Source organism: Clarias gariepinus, chromosome 25 (genome assembly GCF_024256425.1).
Source record: "Clarias gariepinus isolate MV-2021 ecotype Netherlands chromosome 25, CGAR_prim_01v2, whole genome shotgun sequence".
NCBI lineage: Eukaryota > Metazoa > Chordata > Actinopteri > Siluriformes > Clariidae > Clarias > Clarias gariepinus.
The window spans coordinates 17898124-17921632 of NC_071124.1; the positions used below are offsets into that span (position 1 = coordinate 17898124).

General features: G+C 39.3%; 1 protein-coding gene across 1 annotated transcript in view; it reads left to right on the plus strand.

Moving 5' to 3' along the window:
- Positions 1-534: 534 nt before the first annotated feature.
- The window catches only part of gna11b (guanine nucleotide binding protein (G protein), alpha 11b (Gq class)), a 45382-nt gene continuing 22407 nt past the window's right edge, over positions 535-23509 (plus strand). The window contains exon 1 of the mRNA XM_053486687.1: positions 535-1283. Coding sequence (XP_053342662.1) covers positions 1148-1283 — 136 coding nt within the window. The 5' untranslated portion in view covers positions 535-1147. The remainder of the gene's footprint in view (positions 1284-23509) is intronic.

The following is a 23509-nucleotide window of genomic DNA, read 5'->3' on the forward strand; positions in this document are numbered from 1 at the left end:
CATACTGGTTAACAATGTCGCCTTGCATGATGAGAGTTCGATTCCCACCTTGGATCTTTCTGCATGGAGTTTAAATGTTCATCCTGTGCTTGGTGGGTTTTCTCCCAAAATGAAAATACGTTTAGTTGAAAAAACAATGCAGCTAATGAAGCTGCAGGACTAACTGCAAAATAAAATAAAATACATTTTAGTTCAACTAATTACTAATACAGAGAGGCCTTTGCTGGAAAAAAAAATCAATAAAGTTTAATTGGTAATTTAATAAAATGACAATAATAGTAATGATTACTAATGATTATTAATATTATTAGATATTATTATTATTATTATTATTCAATTTAACATAATTACTAATGTAGACAATCATTTGCTTTCTGCAAAACAAAGTGAAAATACATTTTAGTTGGGGGAAAAAAACGTCCTAATGCAGCTGCAGAACTGGAAGGACCTGCGTGCGCGCGTGCACTCACTCCCAGTCATTTCGCGCATTAAAACGTCTTTAAACGTCTGCACGGTGAAAGTGGCGCGCGTGCCCAGTGTGGCCCTCTTTTTTTTTCAATGCGTTAATGCGCGCGCACGTTCTCCGTGTTTTTTTTTTCTTTTTCTTCTTCTTCTTCTTCTCCCTTTTTCCTGAGCGCTCGCGCCTGCAGGCTGGAGGAGTGTTCCCCGCGCGTGCGTGGCTCCGCTCCGCTCCGGGTACGGCACGGTGCTGCTTTAGGCAGCGGCAGCAGCGCTAAATCCTCAGGTCTACTCCTCCTTCTCGTCGTCGTCCTCTTCCTCTCCCTGTTTCTCCTCCTCCATCAACGCCTCCCCCCCCTCCTCCTCCTCTCCTTCCTTCCCCGGTTTTATTCCTCCGCGGTTTGAAGCCGAGGTCCGCAGCCGGGCGAGCGCACAGAGCTTTTCGGTAAGGGGACTTTACTCGAGAGCGAGGCCCCCCGGCCCCCTCCTCTTTCTTTTCCTCCTTTTCCTTCCCCCCCCTCCCTCCTTAGCTCCCTTTTTCCGTTTGGGCACTCGTTTATTATTTTTTTTATTTTTATTTATTTATTTTTATTTATATTCTACTTCGCCTGATCGTGCGATCGGATTTATTCGTTGGACTGGGGCGCTCGGGACAAGGAGGCCGCGGGCTGTGAGCGCAGGAGGGGGGATGACTTTAGAGTCTATGATGGCTTGCTGCCTGAGCGAAGAGGCGAAGGAGTCGAAACGGATCAACTCCGAAATCGACAAGCAGCTGCGCCGAGACAAGCGGGACGCCAGGCGGGAATTAAAGCTGCTTCTTCTAGGTAAGCCTCAACGTCTGTTTTATTATCTTTACTTAGTTCCTGCTCAACAATAAAAGTGAAAACGGCTCCCTGTGTCTGTGTGCGTGCACGCGCGCGCGCGCGGTTTGGATTTGGCGTGGGCTCGTAATCAGCCGCCCAACAGGTTAGACCGTGTCCAACGGTTCTTGCACGGCTAACGGCTTCAAATCAATGAACGCCAATCACCACCAAGTCATTTATTTATCTATGAAACCCTAATATGTTTATCGCTTCTGTATGAAATGAATGGCGCAGAAACGCTCTCTCTCTTTTTCTCTTCTATATAAATATATAACTCGCTCAACGTTTTTTTTTCTAAACGCGCCACTTTTATGTAGGTTAGTTAGCCTCCTAGCCGTCGTGCTAACCGATATAGATAGCCCAGCTAGCCTAGCCTCTGTGGCCCGACCTGAAACAGGTCCTGAGTGTTGTATAAGTGTTGTATAAGGAAAAAATATACCTCACACAATGAGTTTTCTACAAATATACAATTGGTTCCACGCGTTTGTCTTTAAAAAATACCTGTCTCCTACAAAATATTGATTGTTTGTATAGCTATGAGCTATCAGTGCTAGGATTCATCATATAGTTTGTTTCCATAACCAACACGCCTACTGTCAGTTTTTTGATAAATATGTCAAGTTTTAAGCAAACATGAACCTGCTAGGACTCGACACGAAACCTTTACCTGACTAGGCCTTGTGTGTTGCACAACAGTGAATCATAACACTTCAGAAACCATTAAAGGGTTGTGTTTTTCTAAAGGTTTGAAGTAATCACTTGTTGGTTTTTCGGCTGCTCCCGTCGAGGGGTCGCCACACCTGTTTTATCCGGGGTCGGGACCGCCACTGCCAGTGGCTGGGGTTTGGGAATTGGCTGGAAATTGAACCCGTGCCTTCTGTACCGCTGAGCCACCAATAGTCACTTTTGTAAATCCTTCTGGTTTAAGAGGTTATTGACGGATCTGAAGGTGAAAGTCTGCAGGTGACTTTGACCCCATATGAAGCTGTATTTGGATGGGACTGGTTTTACACAAGGTTGTGAGATAGTATATCGCTCATGTCTTGCTGGAAGGGTTATGCTATATTCTGTATTGCCCCTTTCACACATGCTGTCCTTTCCGTTAAACTGATTTCACGTGTCATTTAAAAATGTCGGCTCAGTGACTGATCTGATGTTCTGCAAAAGTTGCTAACGTTTTCAGGTCAAATTCATCACGGCACAAGTCTAAACTGCATGTGGTAAAGTTAGCAGATTGGCACCGAACAAGATGACGACGAATATTGAGATTTAACCAGCAGTCATAAGGAAAAGGAGTTTTAAACAATGCGTGAAAGTGTTAGACTGATTTTGGTGCTGATAAGATCAAATATTTATGACTTAGTGCTGATTATAATGTAGTAAGCTGCTCTGAAGGAACATTACTGTTGAAGTGCCGCTTTCATGCTCTAGGATTGGCTCGCATTTTACTTTCAGTGAAGATGTAACCAGTCATAGATGAGAGAGTTATTGTAACCAATTGTGATGCAGAAGGCGGGTTATTTACGTGCGTACATCCGTTGTCTCATAGCCATTGGTATGTCTAAATAAAGCTATAAGAGGAAAAAACGTAACGATGTCGTGTGTCTAACGTCTGATTTCAGTCAGAAAGCTAAACTGCATGTTGCTGTTCTCATTCAAATACAGCCTGCTAAAAACATAAAAACAGCTAATGCTGTGCAATTGCGAGAACTACATTTGTGCCTTGTTGTGTACACATTAATAGATATGTGAGGTACAGAGAAACATGATGCAAAACTATAAACATTACTGGTCAATGCATTATTTAATCAGTTTAATTGTTAAGAAATCATCCATAAATGTATGCATGTATATGTGCATGTCTAAAATCACATGTCGGAACAGGTTCCATTGTATACTGCAGGGAAAAAGTTTTTTTCCCCCCTCTTCAATGTAGAGATGATAAGCAATGATGTCTCTTGTCTTCTTCTGAAGCCAAAATGAAACCAGGTCAAGTTTCTAACATAAAAAAAAAAAAAAAACTTGGCAGAAAAACAATACTTACAGGGAAGTTAGGCAAGTTGCTAAAATTAAAGCACAGATTTAGCATACATAATGGACATGCTACAGTCATGTGACCCATTAATGAGCCATGTGCAGCATTATAACGACTGTTAGTGATTATTGTGTTTTTTATTGCACTCATTTAATAATCGTTTTACAATAAAGACATCCTGTGTATTTAAAATGCTATGAACTTCAAGCGTGAAGTAAATGCATATATATCTGCCAGTAATGACTCCAGGGGGAAACTTATCCCTATCACAACAGTTAGGATAATCTACATTACAATGCGAGTGAAGAGCACACAAGACAAGCCCTAAGATGCAGTTTATACAAATTCCGTTCTCTCTAAGTCTCAATCTTTGTAGGCATCCCTATCAGTGCATCACGTCGGATCCCTGACTCCCAAGATGGAGTAAGGTTTTTGGTCTTGGTCTTTTGGTGGTTGATCATTATGACTGGTTTCCAGATAATACACAATACAGGACACTGATATGAGTTTAAACTTATGCAAGATGCAATTATGCTAAACAACATGCATGAGAGCGGAAACAGGGTCTTTTGTAGTAACAGTTTTTGAATTGATAGTTTTTCAGTAGATGTAATTGAGTATTGTGATATATTTTTTTTAATCCTCAGCAAAACACCGACATTCATGGAGATGTAGTCAGAACTGGAAGGAATAACAGGAGGATTTTGTTTAAAGTAATAGTGAAAGCCTCAGTCAGGAACTGAAAACATGTTTTTCTGTGTTTAATTACCCTAAAATTTTAGCACATTAGAGTCTGATTGGAAATCATATAACGTGAAAACGTTTGCTGCGCGAAACACCCAAGCCACAGGCGACACCTATTCCAGGAACAACTCTTCCGCACGCTGTTATTGCTTAACATGAATTTGCGAATGTGTCTAATAAAGTCAGGTTTCAAACCCAGTCAGATTTATGTCAAATGAATGATTAAGTCCACCTCTCATGGGACTTTACACCATACTGTCACCAGCAAGCACCGAGCATCATGGAAGGCTTGTAAGAACTAGGCTACAGCTACACACAAGACAGTTTGAGGTCATCATTTCACTTCCACACCGTCTCCTAATCGGCAGGGTTTATTTTAAAACGACGGCTGTCTGTGGCCACACGCCGACGATAGCGCGGTGGGTGGAAGAACTAGGGATCCATTAGGAAGTCAGAATGTGAGCTTTATCAAACCACCATGGTTAGTTTTAAGATCCGGGTGTATGTTGTGTGACTTGGATAGTCTCAGAGCGATATCTGGCTCAGGCACATTCAGCATTCATTTCCTATTCATTTCCTCTCAGCACCACAGAACCGAGTGCATAAAAAGAGTGCTGATCAGTAGTTAAAAAAAAAGCAGAGCAAGTGAGAGAAGTTTGGGCGAGCAGTCGTATCTGGAGAGAAGTCACCATTAGGGGGTGTGATGTGGCAAAAATGACTGGAAAAACGACACTGTGTGATGATATTGTGATTAGGTGTATTAGTATTGTGATGAATTAGAATGGCCAGCTTTTTAGCAAAACTAACCTGTGTTTAATTAAATCGAACCTATAACTAAGTAATTATTCCAACGCATTTTTTAACATTGATATTATTCATCAGAGCGGCGCATAATCAGGGCTCTGGGGTTAAACCGCATTAGTTTGATGATTAATCTGTAGCGAAGTGAATTTAGTGTCACAAGCTGCATGAGTCACTACACAAGAAAAACAGTGACTCATGTCTGAATTAAATTCCCAGTAAAGCGTTTAGCCATCTCACCTGCCGAGTCGGAGTCGAGGCTGAGATGCTCAACCCGGATTTCTCACCAAGCTGCCTGTCGTAAAGGTCCTGAAACTTTTCGAAGTTATTAAAAAAAATTGATCAATTGTGAATCTTGATTCTTTTGTGTGATGATTCACGCATTGCTTCCAAACTGGTTAGGGAACTGATGCGCTCTGTGTTCTCACAACAACTCAACCTGCGCTTAGTGTCAAGTTGAGTTTTAAGACTTTGTGGGGCGTTAAAGTTTGGAAACCTTTGCCGTTTCTTTATAATCCTACAGGTGGTACACTTTGAACTATTTACACATTTTCATACTGTTTTCCACCTAAAGAACCTTGTGTAAAGTCTTGTTCTACTAGGCTAGGCCATGTTATAATGTGATGTTTATTTATTTAATTATTATTACTATTATTATTATTATTATTATTATTATTTATAATAATAATAATAACAATATTTTTATTCACTTTTTTCCCACAACCCTTTAAATCCTTAACATAACATATTATATTGGTTTAAATAAATTGTTATTGTTGAATAAATTGTTATTGTTTATTATGTATCTGCCATGAAATAGCCTGAGAAGCAAAAGGCAATAAATCCCAATACAATCATTCATCCTGTTTTATAGAAGTTCATTATTTGCTAAGTTTTTTTGGGAAAAATAGTTATGGCGGATAACAGAGATATGCGCTATAAGAGATATGCAAGATAAAACGTACAGAATTGCAATGTTGAATCGCATCAGCACCTAGTATCATAATAATAATGTACCGTGTGGTGATTGATCATTTGCGATTCGCATCCATAATGAATTATCCACATCCCCAGTCAGCTTTGTGAAACAGTTCTTTGCTCCGAGGGTGGTCAGTGATTTTGCATATTTGTCCCTAAATGTGTCGTACCACAGAGAAAATTGAACCAGTTGATATGCATTTGTCTAAAACCTTTTTGTCCCAAGTGACATTTAGTTGAGCAAAGCAGGTAGGTGTGTTAAATAGTGTGCTGTGAGAGTGTCGATAAATAAAGTCGTTCGCTAACAAAAGTCTCATTTTGTGTCAGAAATAAAAGACCCCTAAGTGTGTATGTCTGCAGAGGAACCACCAGATATGATATTGGGTGCTGATATTGATTTCTTTAGTTGTATTGCGATTTCGGTTCGATCCCAATTCGATATGTTATTCAGATTCCAAACATAATTAGCAAATTATTTACTGTGTAAACAATTTAGAGGATTATAGAAGAAATGGTGACATTTAACCACCTCAAATGCAAACATAAATTGAACGCTAATAAAAAAAAAAAATATATATATATATATATATATATGTGTATATTATTATTATTATTATTATTATTATTATTTTTATACTTATACCGATACATAACTGAATCGATCCAGTGGTTGCTTATGATTTTAGTGATCAACAATATGCGTTTCATCATTTATCCTATTAGCATCGAGCCATCCTTTTGACATTCTATGTTTAACCCCTGTGGCCACAAACCGATGGGAAGAACGACAGGAAGATGTATGTGAAGCATGGCTTAGTTCTTGATTGACGACTGCATCCCAGAGGGTCAAGATAAGAGCTGGTTTGCGGATATTTTGGGCTTAGCCGGAGTTCTAGCTGTGCCTGTCCAGTTGATTTGGGCAACTAAAGCATTTTGTGGCTTCTGTGCTAAATAGGGATTCTTCCATACCCAAGAGATATTGTTTAAACAGCATAGCATGAGCTTTGTGAACTAACAAAGATGCACGAGTACTTAAAAAAAGAAATTGTGTACACACACGCAGTGTTTGTTCTATAGGCTGGGCGTCAAACGCTTTCAACAAGCAGGCTGAACAAGCAGTGAAGAAGATTGTGTATAAACTCTTCTGCGCCGTGACACCTGCAAGGCTGAAGTCAAGTCTGACACTGTGGAATACCAGTTTAGCTCATTGTTGTATTAAAGCCCAGTACAGCTGGGAGAATAGTAACACAGAGGCATGCAGTCTAGGTGCTGCCTTGTTGCCTGCCATTCAAAATGAACGTCCAGGCTTTCACTTTCCATTTAGAGGCTGGAGAAATTGTATCCCTGTCATGTCCGATCTTCCAGATAAAAAAAAAAAAAAAAAAAAAAAAACTGCTGAAAAGCTCAACAGTTGGGAGGAGGGGGGTAAGTGAGTTTGGTCAGCGCCTCCCACTGCAAAGCCTTAAGACGCCCATCGTCGGCTGTGCAAACACATGTTTATAGACTTTGGACTTTTCATTAGGAGGCGCTGAAACGCTCGGGCGCCATTCGTGTCAGGCATGTTGTGTAGTTTAGTTTATTTATTTATTTATTTTTTCTTTCTTTTCAATGACTGTTAGCCAATCTGGAGCCTAATAAGAAAGAGAGTTTGGATTTGTTCAAGGTAATGCCGTTCCAGCTGCTTTAGGGATTATGCATGAAATTGATGAACGTCCCAAAAGGAAGAAATTGCATCGCTGTAACTGTTTTACAGCACCACCTGATGTTCAGCAATCAAGAGTTTATCACTAATTTGAAATAATCGCTGAAGGATTAGGTTATGCTGATCTTTGCTTCCTTATAGCTCACCACTATTCTCTTTAAATCTAAATCATAGCCTGGCCAAATGTTTGTGGACACCCATAAGCGGTTCCCTTTCAAAATTGTTGTACAGAGTTTGTGTAGAACGTCTTTTAAGATTGTCACGTTACAGTTTCCCTTTACTGGGACTACAGTGGTACAAGCTCTGATCGCAGCCCCACTGAACACCGGTCGGGATGAACTGGAACAGAACTTGGAAGCCTGGAACATTCCTGTCGTCAGTAATAGTTGAACGAGCACAAATTACAACAGCCGCTCTCAAAAATCTATCGAGATGCCTCGAGTCAAGGTTGTCCCCATTTTGTAAAAGGAAAACCAGGACCGTGTCCATGTTATTGCTTTTGGTTTGGGTATGGGCGAGGGGTGGGGAAATGGATGTGATGTTCACTTGTCCGCATACTTTTGGCCATGTAGTGCATGTAGTGTCGTACACATGGCCTAAATTTACATGGGGTGACATGATAGGCGATCATGGCGTCATACTTCATGTTGCACTGGAAGGCAGCTGGTTTAAAAAAACAACCTGTGATGAGCAGGGCATTCAAAATCCCTGGTAGCCCTTTGGGCAGGCTCTTCAGTTTTTAGTAGCCAGAAATAAATTCAAGTAGCCCAAATAAAAAAGAGATTATTTTTAATGTATAATATTGTAAAGGAAACAAAACATCCATAAAAGAAATGTGTTAAAACACAAATTACAGCAACTTTATAAAAATTTAAATCATCAACTCAAATATTTGGTTCTAATTGAACAGAAATTTCTATGAACTTGTAAGAACTGTGTAGAACATGAATCAGTCTGTGGCAGATTCTGAATCTGAAATTTCCACTGAAGTCACGGATGAGTAAATGGCTTTTGACGTTGATTTTTAAAGTTTGCTAAGGTTGCTAAATTTTTTTTGCAATTGGTGTTTGTTCTGGGAAAGATGCTGCAGACTGAGCACCAATGCATATCCTGTGATGCAAAGATTCATCATGGGTTCTGATGGGGTCTTTCCTAAAATTACTGGTCCCAGTAACAAAGGCGCTTGTCGAATCAGAAATTGAGGGAAACTTACGACACACCCGTCAGAATATTGTTATTTAGCTTGACATATTCCAGCTACAGAAATTCTTTTGTCCATGAAACCAAAAAGCTGCGCTTTCTTTTTCCCTTGTAGTCTGGTTTGTCATAACTTTTCTGCTTTGTGGTAGGCTTTTGTTTGGCTGCGCCTTCTTCACCCTGACCTGTCTTATTTGGCTAAGCAGAAATAAAATACCTGTGGAAATTTTTGCGCGCACATAATGGACAGTGATTTTTAAGGTTCTCTGCGCAATCAAGCTCTATCACATGTTTAAGCTTGCTGCGGGAGATTTCACTTGTCACGTTTGAATAGTAAGCTAATGAGTGATAAGACGATGTCAGAGGAATTGGTGCGCAATTAATCCATCACTGACCAATCAGTACTGCCGCTCTCTATACACAGTTCGCGCGTTCGCAAAGCGAAAGTAAAAAACGGGCCGGGCTGAGAGAGATTTTGGTAGCCCGACTGGAAGCCACAATAGCCCCGGGACGTCGGGCTAGCGATTTTGCGAGCCCTGATGAGAAACGAGTGGTATCATTTGGTTGTCATGACAACTTAACTAACTTTGAGCTTCATTAAAATAAGACCAATGGAGCGTGTCTTTTTTTTTTTTTTTTTTTTTTTTTTTTAAAGACAAACTTTTATTACTGTAAAAAGTGAACAAATCTACACTCGGAAGAGAAAAGTGTTAGGAAGGTTGCCAGATCTGTTACTTTCTTCGTAATGGACTTTTTGCTTTGTGTTTAAATTTAGTTTGTTTGAAGTTTTGGTTGGTAGCACTTATCGACATGGTCACGAGCATCAGAGATTTGGGAGATATCTGATGCTAAGTTATGATCTGTTTATACTAATTGTATCCTGACGTACTAGGGTAGGTAGAAAAACAATGTAGAGTTCAGGGAGGCAGATTTTAGTGTCTTTGGTCTGAAACATGAAGTGCCGCCACATAATATAAAACTAATAATAAATATTTTTCAGAACATATCATTTAATAGGTGATGTTTTCTTAAGAAGCACTTACAGATACGATCAAAGCCTGTAACAGCCAGTCACTTCTCCATAGCTGATGAAGTAGGATGGCATGCAAGACAAATATCAATAACAGAATATTAGGTGTAACATGAAATTTAAAACTTAGAGAAATTTTTTCTTCTCTTGGGTTTAAAAAAGGTAGGTGTCTACTGCCACCTGCTGTATCACAAGCGTACCCGAGACCGAATAGCTGAAATTATGGCGGGGTGAGAAAGGTGGGGAGGAATTGTTCCCGGACGCGGTACAAATCAACCGTCCCTAATGTGAAAACACCTTTAGTAACTTAATCACTCTTTTTATATCTGTGGTGGGCAGAAAAGCAGCTCAGCATGTACCGGTAATCATGCCTTGAGATGGATGAGCTAAAACAGCTGACAAGCTCATCAGTTTACTGTTCTGCATGTGTATATATCTGTACACGTTTAAAATATGGTTTATCAAGTCATAATTTGTGGGGGTGGGGAGTACATCAGGACAATCTGCTGTAGGTATATAACCCACGTCAGGTTCCAGGTACCAGCAGTTCTACCACCCGGTGTCAGGGTTTGGGTTTCCCGTGTCGGAGCACCATGCCGTGTTTTCTTCCTTACATACAGCAGTACACACACCTAATGCAAAGTAAATAATCTTCAAAAACCTCTAAGGATATTGGTTGCATCCCTTTTATTCTCTTTCCCTATAGTGTGTGTGTGCGCGCGCGTGCAGACACGTTTTTATTTCTCCTTGATGAAATGCTTCAAGGTGGCTGAGTGACCCGGGTTGCTCCCCATGTGGCTGTATAAATAGAACAGGTGCCACTCTTCAGCGTCACACAAAAAGACCTGCAGGGATAGATGGAGCAGTCTCTCTTTCTCTCTCTCTCTCTCTCTCTCTCTCTCTCGCTTGTTCGTGTTCTCCTTTTCTCATCTGCTTCTCTCATCTCATTTCGGTTTCTCCTGTCCTCTTTCTCACATGCCCTTCCTTACTCTGAGTTTTCGTCTCAGCCGCACTAAAGCTGCATTTCACTCTCAGACCAGGTCTAAGTCCATCTCCGCCCTGCCCCAGAATCTACGCCAGCCCATAAACCTCTCTATAAACTGACAGTAAGCATGTTGAAGTACAAACAATTCCATACTATACCGTAGAGATAGAAATCACCAGGTATCACCCAATACGATACATCATGATACCTAGATGTCGATTCAGTTTGTATCCCCATTCTATTAGTGTCACAATTTTATAAATATCCCAATTCAAAAATATATTTAAAGGTTTTGTTATAATTTTAAACAAACATGGCAAATAATTTGCTCTTGTCACACAAGATGCTCTGCTGCCTGCTAATGTGCGAATAGTTTGGAGTTTACGTTTAAAGATAACTACCAACACCCCAAACGTAAACATGCCAATTAAAAACTAATTATAATTTTAACAAAAAAAATTTTTTAGACACTATATACAGTAAAATGCCACACCAAAGAATCATATGTAACAGAATAGATCTCTACTAAGTTCACACAGGTCTCATTTTTATACACTGAGGAACTTGGAGGTTTGCATATCTTCAGGGAAAATAGTAATTATTATTGGTTATTATTTATTGTTAATGTTATTGATTATTATTAATATTCCAGAGCAAGTTATGTATTTGCTCATCACAAACATCACACTTTTTAAGTAGTGTTATGGCATGACATGGACAGAACTTTTTAGAAGAAGAAAAAAAAAAATATATATATATATAACGTAAAGCCGACTACACGTTATCCTTGACATAGTCCAGTTTGTAGGGCTGTTACACCATGCCCAACTATGCCACTTTCGTTTTTCCTCATATTGAGAATATTGGGGGGGGATGTATCTGGTTATCATCAGTTATTAATGATTAATCAATAACTGATCGTTAGTTCAGCACAAGTAATCACACAGAAATCAATATCACAGTATGAATCCGTTTTATTATCCAATTACGACATGGTGCAGTTTATTAGAGGTAGTCAGTACTTCATGAAGAGTTTTCTCCAAAGTATACTGAACATGACCTATGGACTCGGAGACTCGTGCTAAAGCCGTCCAATCAAATGCCTCGTCCATTCATAAGTGCATTGCTTGTTTTAAACTAGAAAACTGTGTGTGGTTTTGGTGACCAGGAAAGGTTAATTGGGTACATTTTGAATATTAATATAAATAATTAATATGACACGCCTAGAGGCAATGGAAAACATCGGAGAGACAAGAAAAGCACAGATGCTGTCGCATGTTACTAGACGAACGTCATGGTGGACATGTTGTGAAGAAGGGAAGTCAGGAAGTCGGCTTCATGTAACTACTTCTAGTGCCAGGCAGATACGGGGGAAAAATAAAATCTATAGCCACAAACCTTACAACAGTAAGGTTGCTATAAAATCTCGTTGTTGTTTTTTTGTCAAAATAGAAATTCAGACAAAAAATTAGTAATGTTTTTAAAGGTTCCATATATAACTATTCCTTTAAGTTAACAAAGCTGTCACCTTCAAAGTGTGTGTGTATTAATGTCCCTCAGATAATCAGATAATATATTTTTTTATAACTCATTGACTCCCTTTGTTTCACTCCTCTTCCAAATGTCCCATTTCAGTGTCTATGTAAATGAGCTACTGCTGAGCCACGCCCCTCCAGCGAAAGGGAGGATTAACTTCTTATATGAGGTCACATCGGTGGTATTTGGCTCATTTAAACCCGTCAATACAAAAATGGGAAAGGAACAAAAACCTTTTTTTTCCTGAGATCGTTTTGCAGATGATGTGTATTCTGACAATTATTATTTTTTTGGAACAGTGATCTGAAAAGCAGTAACCACAAATCTGACCAGTAATATCTCAGAAAAAGATACAGTATTATGATGTATTGCGGTATCGATAACATACCAGTTATTCAGCCTAGCTTTGTTGGAAACATTGGCTGATTGGAACGAAGATGATTCTTAAAGAATTGTACAATTTCAAGAAAGATTCAATAAGGCCAGTTTGGTATACACTAGTGTGAGCCACTGAATGTGACCAGTTGAAGCACATGTATTAACAATTAGATGGGAAAAGTGGTGTTGTAGTTGCTGAGTGTTTGCTTAAATCTACAAGTGCTCTTATTAATTTGTCGATTTTAATTTTTTTTATTTACAGCTCGCTCAATCGGCTAGTTGTCAATTTTACATGTTCTTCAGAAAGTTTGGGTTTGGATCTGCAGACATCCATCTTGCCAATGCCCCATTTTTTTGGGCAGCAAGCCAACATCATATAATAATAATAATGCAACGCAGAGCACCATGTTCCTGTGAAGAAAAATCTGAAATACTTAGGGTCGATGGATTACTTTTTTTTTTTTCCCTTCTATTTTTCTTTTTTAACTTCCAAAACACTTTTATATCCCAGACGTTTTATAATTCCCAGAAGTTATCGTACACTGCTCTTACATCATACCAGGTGGTGTCTCACGTCTGTCAACCACAGTTACGCAACCCGCTTTCACCACCAAAACTGAAAAGCTGGATGGACGAGTTTAAAAAAAGGCAGATGACTCTCAGCGCTGTAACCGCTCGGCTGGTTCGACACCACAACTTTTCTCCTGGCTCGGCTCGTCAGGTTTTTTTTTTTTTTTTTCTTTTTTCTTTTTTTTTGCTTCTTTAATATATATCCTTGACACATTTAGCGGTAGATTTTTTTTTTCTACAACAAAGTAGGCCATGAAGTTGCTGAGCATTAGGGGATTTCTTGCTTTGTTATTCATTTATTTATTTATTTATTTGTCGGGCTCCAGGAATGTCACTGTTTACTGTTTCCCTGGCTCGTATCCAACACCTGTCTCACCTGATCAACACCTCTATCTCATATACACACCCTTTTAAATAATACCTCATCTCACAGGGCAGCTCTGACTCTTACAGCTCGCTTACTTTAACACTTTTACCAGCGTGCCACAGTGCCGGTCTTTCTTATTCGCTCGTTATCCATCTGTACGTGCTTATCCTGGCAAATCATTTATTAGAATCTTTATTTACAGAATAAATAAGCTGTTTTAGCACAAGCAGTGTGTAAATGATTACAATGTTTTAGCGAAAGACCGACATATCATTCTTACGCAATGCGTTTATAGTTGTATTTAATGTTGCAGAACGACTATGAAACTAGTTAACCCTGTAATTTATACCGCAATGGCTATAAACACTTGTACTTGTTTACCTCTTGTGTGGTAGGAGAAAATCACGTGTTTGTTTATAATTGTGACAAATTCGAGTTAAAAATTGACTTATTAAATTTCTTTCTTTAAAATTCTACTTATAGAATCAAATATTTTTGCACAACTCATCACACTCTTTGTTCTCGACAGAGAAAACGTGAAGCCTCTTAACCTTTTTTTTTGGTTTTATTTTCAAATCCGAGTTTTAGTTTTCCCTGTTTACAGAGGGACGTCAAATTAACATGGCTGCACAAAGCATCAGAAATAAACAAAGTAAAACTTCTTTCCTTTAAGTGACTCGTGCTTTATATTAGAAATGGGGCAAAAATCGCCACACTGACTCAAAAAATTTAAATCAGAGTCGATCAGACAGTGACCAGAATCATCTGTTTTTCAGTTTGATTGGCCGTGACCGGTGATCAGCTGATCATCCTCAGATATAAACGGTTCTGTACCGAGCGCAGAAGCTTCCGAGTGGCGCAAAAAATCTGCCTTTTTCTCCCAACTTTGCGAGTGAATTAGTCTCAAACCCACTTATTACACTCTTACACCTCAAAACACTGCAAACGTCAAAGAGTCGTTAGAAGCCCTGTGAGCTTACGGCTGCTCAACACACACGCTCACTGTCAAGTTGCATTTAAGAGGCATTTGATGCAGTAAAACATCAGTTTCTTTGTAGTCCTACAGGTGGTACACTCTGAACTATTTACACGTCAAGTCAAGTAGGCTTTTATCTTTTTAACCATTTATGAAACAACGTTCCTCCAGGACTGAGGAACACCGCCACCAACATTTTCATCCCGTGTGGTGAGTTAATTATTTGTTATTTTGTTTTATAAGTTTGTTTAGAAATAATAATTTTGATTTGATTGAGATACATGCTGCTCAGAAACAATGTCGCCTTTTGTTGAATTTAATTTAAAGGTAAATGTTCAACTCTTGTATTTCAACTTTAAACGCTGTGCTTGGTTTTTAAGTGAGAAAACTAATGTTCTAAAGAACGGCCTGCATTCAATTATTTATTAAACTTGTGGGTTTAAAATTGTAACAAAATCGTAGAAATGCAATTTTAATCGAATCGGCACCGAGGTATTGTGATATCATATCGGGTGGTGACTAATTCCCGTCCCTAATGTGTATATATAAAAGTATTAGCTTTAATCAACATACGGATATATTTGCACTCCTTTTAAACGCACTGTACGAAACCTGTACACATTTCATGACTTTAATGGAGAGAACGAGTAACGATTGATGGGAATATACACATCGTTTCACCACTAATCAGAGCAATCTATTTGGGGAATCATACATGATAAAGAATGCAACTACATAAAACAATTTGTTTTTCCTCCTCACCTTAATCAGTGTAAATAATATATAGAGATTACAGACCAGAGACTGTAAAAAAGTTTTTTTTATTTATAAATTCTTTTGGTGTGTGATTTGGTAAATTTGAGTAGTAGTATTCGCCGTGAGTAGTATTTCCTGTACAACATTCTGTTGTGACTTTGCCAGCCAGCGTTTCTATCAGTCACTCATGGCGAGTGTTTGTTATCAGCTTGTTGATGCAGACAAATGGGAGCCATGTGCCCGCACTTGACAACTCATCGCTCTTTAACACCGCAGTCTTCTTAGACACTTACGCCATTAGCGAGGCGTCCAAAGTGATGCCTAGCGTCATTTATGCCATTAGCAAAGAGGTCCAAAGCGACGAATCAAATCCTTTCGAGCCTGTGAGGAGATGATGGACAGTTGTGAAAGGAGAACGTCTGCAACACTATAAAAGCGATCCATTAATAAGCTTTTTAGAGAGAGACGCGAGGACTTTAACGCGGCTGCGATCATGTGGAGTAAAGAAGGGTTCAGAAGAGGGTCAGTTAAGATGAGATCCCAGCTTTGGGTGGAAATCATGTTTGAGTTGATTTGATTCTTGTAATTAAAGGAATCGAGTCCTAGTCTGATTTTTAATCGAGATGGGCTTTCGAAATATTCCAAGAAATGAATGAGGTGAATCTGAATAAACTGCAAACACTCGCTGGACCTCAGGTTCACTGTCCTTGTGTGCATGGTCACAGTCGACTTTTAAGCTACAAGTTGAATTACGCAGGCTGTAGGTCTAGTGTTACGCTGTCTAGTGCTTCCCACCAGAAATTGAAGAGGTCTAGAATCTTCCCCCCCCTTTCGCCGCATAAAATGGCCAGAAAAAAGTAAAGTCTGGGTTCCATGTGTCCTCTGTTACCGCTGTGTCGACATGAAACTAAGTGAGTTTCGTCATCAGTGGCTCGTAACTGGTGTATGTAAATCTGTGGTTTAGATCTGATTTAACGGCCACAGGCAGATGATTGTGGTTAGGCCTCGATGCAAATGGCCTGTTGCTGATTTGCATGTGTTTGAGCGGCAGCTTACTAAAAAGGTACTTCACACTGGAAAGCATAACTGACTACACTCTAATGGGTCACTGTTTTCCCTGCTCTTGTTTAAGGTAGTCCTGGGATGTTTTTTTAATTTATAATGTCCAATGTCCTACCCAGTGTGTGTGCGTGTACATCAGTTGCCGAGTGGCACGTAGACAGCGCCATCCAACCATCCCAATATACTGTGTGTGTATGTATGGATAATATATATGTTTATGTATACACAGTACCAGACAAGTTATTTTAAGACACGGAAGTCAGGCTTTCTGGAATAGTTCTTGCAAGAACAGTAATGTCAAGTGCATTTGCAAAAACCCATCAAGCATCATGATGATGAAACTGTCTCACTGACGAAAACGTAGCTCTGCTGCAGAGGAGAAGTTAATTTAGAGTCACCAGCCTCAGAAATCACCAAATAACAGATTAGAGCCATTATGAAGGACTTACAGTAGCAGATGCAGCTCTATATCAACTCTTCAAAAAAGATATAATTCAAAAGATATAATATATGGTATATATATAATGTACTGTACATATATACCCACATGCTTTTAGTTGCAGTGGTAGCTTAGAGGGTCAAGGGTTAAGTTACTGATCAGAAGGTCAGAGGTTAGAGCCCCAGCTCCCCAGGTTGCCATTGTCGGGCCCTTGAGCAAGGCCCTTAACCCAGTCTGCTCCAGGGGTGCTGGATCATGGCTGACTCTGTGCTCTGACCCCAGCTTTCTACCTGGGATATGCGAAAAAAGAATTTCACTGTGCATATACAGTAATGTATGTGTGACAAAGGGTCCACTTGGCTTAACCTAAGAGTGAGTATATCAGTGTTTATTAATATAAGGTTGATACTTTATATAGTGTAATATGAAGTATAACACACTTAAAAAAAAAACAGGTTTTGTTTATTTCTGTTGCTGTAGGCCGCCATGTTGATTTTACTAAAGGCGTTTATTGTTATAAAAAGCATGCTTCCCATTTACTCTGTCGAGGGGAAATAAATAAAAAACAACAACAATTTTCTCTGTATTAAATAGTGCAAACAGTGTTTTTTAATGTGATTATCACATTTGCTGTTGTGCTGCTTTTCAAAGTCTGTCCTGATATAAATGAATGAATGAATGAATGAAAGAATGAATTAGGGCTGAAACGATTCCTCGAGTAATTTGATTATAAAAAATGATCGAGGCAAAATCTTCTCCCTTGAAGCTTCTTTTAATTCATTTTAAAAGCTTGCCTTAATTTTAAAAGCTTATGCACCTAATTCATCTCAGTCAACTTTAAGCCTATTGCTTGTATTGTGAATAATGACAATGTTTATTTTTGATAAAATGCCGTATGCACTTTAAACAATAAAAGTAGATTTTTCTTATATATTTCACATTGCTGTTTAATTCTGCAAAAGTAAATTTTATCTGATTATTTGATTAATCGATTAAATTTTTGGAAGTAATTTTTCGTAATATCGCAGTGTCCTAGTCCTAGCACCAAAATAAATAAATAAATAAATAAATAAAATAAAATGTCACTCTCAACCCAAAGTACACAGCATAGTTCAATTCCTGCAGTTTGGTCGATTTTGGGTTTCTTTTGGTTCAGACATGTTTTCACCGCGGCTTGAATCGCGCTCTGGTTTGCTTGGACGCGCACCGAGACTGTCTCTCAGGCCTGGGTTTATACTGGCTGAACTTTACACATAGAAAAGTGGGAAAGTTGTCCTGGAAAAGTAGAAAATGATCTGTTTATGCTCTCCCCAGCCAGTGGGTGTGGACGCGTCCCATTTGGTTGTTTTTCATGAGGTTACTAATGTTAAAAAAAATATATATAAATCATGTAATGTTTGCAGGACAGTAGGATTTGCCGGGTGTCTGTACTTGACATTCTTATGTTAGTGCATTTAGATGTTGGTCAGTACGAGGTCAAATCAGAGCCAAAATCTAAATCTTCTGAAATGTCAGTGTTTGTAATTTCACTGGTCAGAAATACAGCCGTGGAAAACTGAACAAATGTTTAGTAAGAGGGCACGGAAATTAAGACTCACCAGAGCAAGGACAAACAGAGCCTGTGTCTGCAGTTTTAGAAATAAATATTTTCAAATGTTTTCGGTCATATCCAGCTCGCTTTTTTTTTTTTTTTTTTTTTTTTATATAATAATCCAAATCAAGCAGGAATCTTTATGGACTTCTAATGATGTTTTGTCTAGGCGTCTGATTGGCCCCCTGTTGATTAGAGATGCTCGTAAAGGCGTTTTGTGTTTTATTGTGTGGACAGAATTGGGAAGGTGAAAGAAAGAAAATCATTACGGGTGACGAGATACGAATTCATCACTACTATCCTGAGAGTACACATCATCTGAAAAAGAAAAAGTTAAAAAGTCAACCATCAGCTAAAAAATTGTTGCTTACAGTTTTCTGTGATTCTCAAGGGGCAGGATTAAAACATTATTAGGAAAAAGCTTTAACAATCAACAGTGCTCTTACAGTGAAACCCTTATTGAAGAGCTGAAGCCTAAACTTTAGATTAAACTCTGAGGACTGCTGTCCAAGGGCGATGTGATCTTGCATGACACAATGCACATCTGTACACTTCTGTCAACACCCTAATTTTGAGGTTCAGTAGCATCCTCTCTACAGTCCTGATCTCGCTCCATCAGACTTTTATCTGTTTGGTTCCCTGCAAGTAGCCCTGCGAGGACGATTCACTTCTGATGAAGAAGTGAGGACAGCGGTGAAATCGTGGCTTACAGTTCAGCCAGTGTTTTAAAAAGCGAGGCGATTATGTCGAAAAAATTATGTATTTGTCTTTTTTAAAAGTTAATTGCACAATGCTCATCCAGCATTAAGATTCCTGCTCGGAACATCACAAACACCTCACACCTCTGTAGAGCTGCAGGGCCGGGAGCACTCTGTCGGTGCTGTGCCGTGATTTCCCTTTAATCAGTCTCCTATCTGTCATGTTACATAAGCCTTAAAAGCACCTCAGCTGGAAGAACATGGCACTAAATGAAAGATTAGCTAAATTTACAAATAACTCGTTGACATTTGACGTTCACGTCCCACATTTGCTTTTTTTTTTTTGTTTGTTTGTTTTTTTGTTTGTTTTTTCTTCCAAGAACATTTCCGGACTCCGTCTCTGCAGCTCAGTCAGTCGGCTCAGATATCTCGGTCACACGCGTTTGTTAAAAATGAGCTCAACCCCAGATGGGTTTAACTTTTACGAGCCTAGGCATCAGCAGCGGGAGAATCTTCAGGTCAGGCTGAAATAAACAAACAAATACTTGACCACTTAGAAGCCACAGGAAGTGTAATGACATCGTGTTTATGTCCAGCAAGAGCACGGCTATGTTGTTTCCTATGAACAGTCCACCCCCCCCCCCCCCATTTCCCTCCCCCTCTGTGCAGTAAGACACTAAATACTTCTATTTCAGCTGTACACAAGCTAAGGCTCGGGTTTGAAGGGGGTGGGGGTATTGTAGGCCTGTCACCATGGCAACAGCACAGGTTTTGAGCATCATCCGCCCACGTGGTGCTCAGTCTGTCTGCACATGCGTGTGTGTGTGTGTACATGTACGAACTGGCCTCTTTAAATCCACACACACACACACACACACACAGCTCATTGCCTGAGACTCCAGCAGCACATAAGGGACAGGAGTAACCTAGATTGGAGCGATTTTTCTGGCCCACGTTCTCTCGTCTCTCTCCGTATGGAGGCCATTCGCGCAGAGCCACAGCATGAGGCGCTGCATTATCCTACATTTCTGCAAGGGCTGCGCACCTCTCTCTCTCTCTCTCTCTCTCTCTCTCTCTCTTTCTTTTTGTTCTCCCAACTTGAACACGTTTTTTGTTTTTTTTCTCTCTTCATCTTGAAACGATCACTGTTCGTTTCGACACAGTTTGTTCACTTGTTAGCGTGTTACGCAGCACTCGGAACGATTAAAGGCAGAGATGGAAACTGGCGAGTGACTCACACGAGATGTAAAAACAACAGCGAAACTTTGAATTGTAAAAAATAAATAAAGAAATAAAATGCTCAAAGACAAACCTCGAGCTCGGGATGGAACCCGAGGCACCCCCGTGCTGTGAGGTGCGAAAGCTGCTCGCTATTTCTGTAGCTTTCTTCATGCCACAGATTACAATAGAGTTGTGATGGCAGGGAATGATGGTGAGGAAAGAAGAGCAGACATGCTGAAATGTTCTTTATAAAACAGTGCACAAGTATTCACTCCCCGCTCCAAACCTGGAACAGGAACGAATTTAACGAGGTTAAAGTTCATGAATTGACACACACATTTTAGAAAAAAAAGTGGAGACTCGGTTCAATGATTGATTTACCTTACTGTACCCAAAATCGTGTTTTTTTTTTTATTTTTTTTTTTTTTTATTATTTATATGATTTATAGATGCGTTTCATTTGTAGTGGAGAATTGTTGCAGTTCCTCTTTAATCCTACAGGTGGTGCACTCTAAACTATTCACACCTTGGCAGGCAGTGTGTGGTAGAAGCGCCATATTTTTCTTAGTTTGATTACATTTGTACCAAAATCCTAAATAATAATAATATTAATAATAATGGATTGGGGTATTTGAAAAATAATTGCTGATTCGCATCCCTTCGAAATATATCCACAATATGGAATATATAATATATAATATATAAAATCGCTACAGCTTAAAATCATTTGCAAATCAAAATTGTGGATGTTGTTTTTAAAGTTACAGTTTTATCTCTGATTGTGTGATCACATTTCCCTGCTTTTTGACCTTTTTTTTTATTTAATTTTTATATTAGCCAGGGATGAAGCAAGAAGAAAAGTTTTGGGTCGCTTGCAAATTTTTTTTTTTTTTTTTTTTTTTTAGTGAATTATTTTCTTCATTCTACAACAATACTAGGGATTTCAAAACTATTTAAATAACACGTATGGAATTAGGTAGTTATGTAACAACGGTACAGTAATAAAGATGTGATGTTTTGAAGGTAATAAGGTTCAAGTGGTTTAAACAGTGTAGTGTAGCCAGACCTGTACCTGCTGGTTCTGGTTCGACTGTTCCTGTACCTTTTCTTAGATGGACGGAGGACTGTTTGTGACTTGGGTGGGAGGAGTCTCTGGTGATGTCATCTCCTGTGGGGAAGGTGCTCAGTGGCTGGTAGTTTGGTGCTGAGCGTTTTCACCACCCTGTTCGCGGAGCTGCAATACCAGACAATGATAGTTTGTCAGGATGTAAGTAGAGATCCTCCTCTGGCCTGGCGTGTTGCTCAGGGCTGCAGCTCTCTGATGGGCGTGGCTCAGAAGCTGCTCGTTTAAATAGACACTGAAACAGCGCATTTGGAGAAGGAGTGAAATAAAGAAAGTTTGCAGTATTAAAAAAAAATGCAGTGCGTTCTGAGGTGTCCTTCAGATAAAGGATTAACAAATGCACTTCAGGCAGCGCCTCTGTTAATTTGTAAAAAAAAAAAAAAAAAAGAAGTAAAATATGGGACCTTTAATATAACAGGTGCATTACGGTAAACCTTGCAGTCAGTATTGATGTCGTAATCAATGTGTTGTTGTAATCAGTGTTATTGTATAATGTAAAATATTTAAAATAAGGTAAAAAAAAAAAAAAAAACTTATCAAATCATTTATGTGTTTTCATGTTTAAAATGAGGCGACATGTCAGACAAGTGCAGCAATTATCTCCTCGGGCTCACTTCTGGAGCTAAAATGAGTCATTTAATCTGGAGACGGCTTTGCTTAGGATCGGAGCCAACGCTGTTGACTTGATGTAGGAAAAATGGTTCCAAGTAACTCCACATCATGTACAGTACGGCTTGTATACCAAAAATGGGGAAAACAGAGTCTTTTAAATGCAAATGATGAACAACGGGCGTGTCGTCAGCGTGGTACTACATGTACACGGTCAACTAGTTTTCTCAGCACGTCTGTCTAACATCGCTGCCAATTCACAGTGTCTCCGTCAGAGCGTCTTTCTGGGAAACGTTTCGTGGTACAGAGGAAAAAAAAGAAAAAAAGAAGAGCCGCACTGCACCCGGCACGGACCGTAATAGATGGCCTCCTATTTCTGGGCCATTTTAAAAAATAGAAAGGAGAAATATTTAAGTGATGAATATCCTGCACTTCTGGTTGAGGATCAGGTCTTTATTAAGAGTTAGATCTAACAGAGAGGTGTGTGTGTGTGTGTCCTGTTTTACAAAGAAGGAACAGGAGGATGAAACGGCTTAAATTAAGTGTGTGTGTGTTTGGGGGGGGGGGTCGGGGGGTCATCTTGTGACAGGGTCACGCAAAATAAATTAGGCATTTAAATAATTCTCTTTATAATTTTTTTATTTTTTATTGTGTTTCTGTTAACGCACGAGGAGGGGAATAATGCAGATGTAAGACCGATAGATAAGGGCAAGGGGACATAAAGACACAAAGCAGACCTGAGATTAAACAAGAGGTTCAGCTTTTTGCCGTTATTTCCTGTTCGTGTGACTAAGCTGCGAACGAATGTAGGAATGTTTTTCGGGTTTGTGTGGATGGTCAGGCCAAACTGCAGCCTGAGATTTTGCACAGTTGAGTCTGGAGGAAGTGCATGACTCTCCTCCGTCTTCTTGCGGCGGCTCCCGTTAGGGGTCACCACAGCGGACCGTTTGTCTCTAACCAACAAAAAGTGCATGACAGTGTGTGTCCCATTTTAAAGAAAGTTTTGTTGTGTATGCATTACAGCTGCGAATCACAGATAGACTGTTAATTTGAGTCGATTTTTTTTTAGGGGGGCATTGTGATTAAAAAAAAATTAGATTCAGTGTGTATTGTCAGATTTGTCTCAAGCAGCGCCATTTTTGACATACTTTAAATTCCAATGTTTTATCGAAAGTTGATGGTCTTCCACTTCTCTACAGAAAGTTCATGGAGATGACCCCATTGGCAAAAGCAGTGTGCACAATAGAAAAGGTTGATAAAACCAACATTTGAGTAGTACATTTGTATAGAAGAGGAGTTATTCTACCAGTATGTGCAACTGGAACCACTTAGATTATAAAAAAATTAAAAATAAAAAGTTATGCCTACTTTTGTGTCACTTTACGTTGC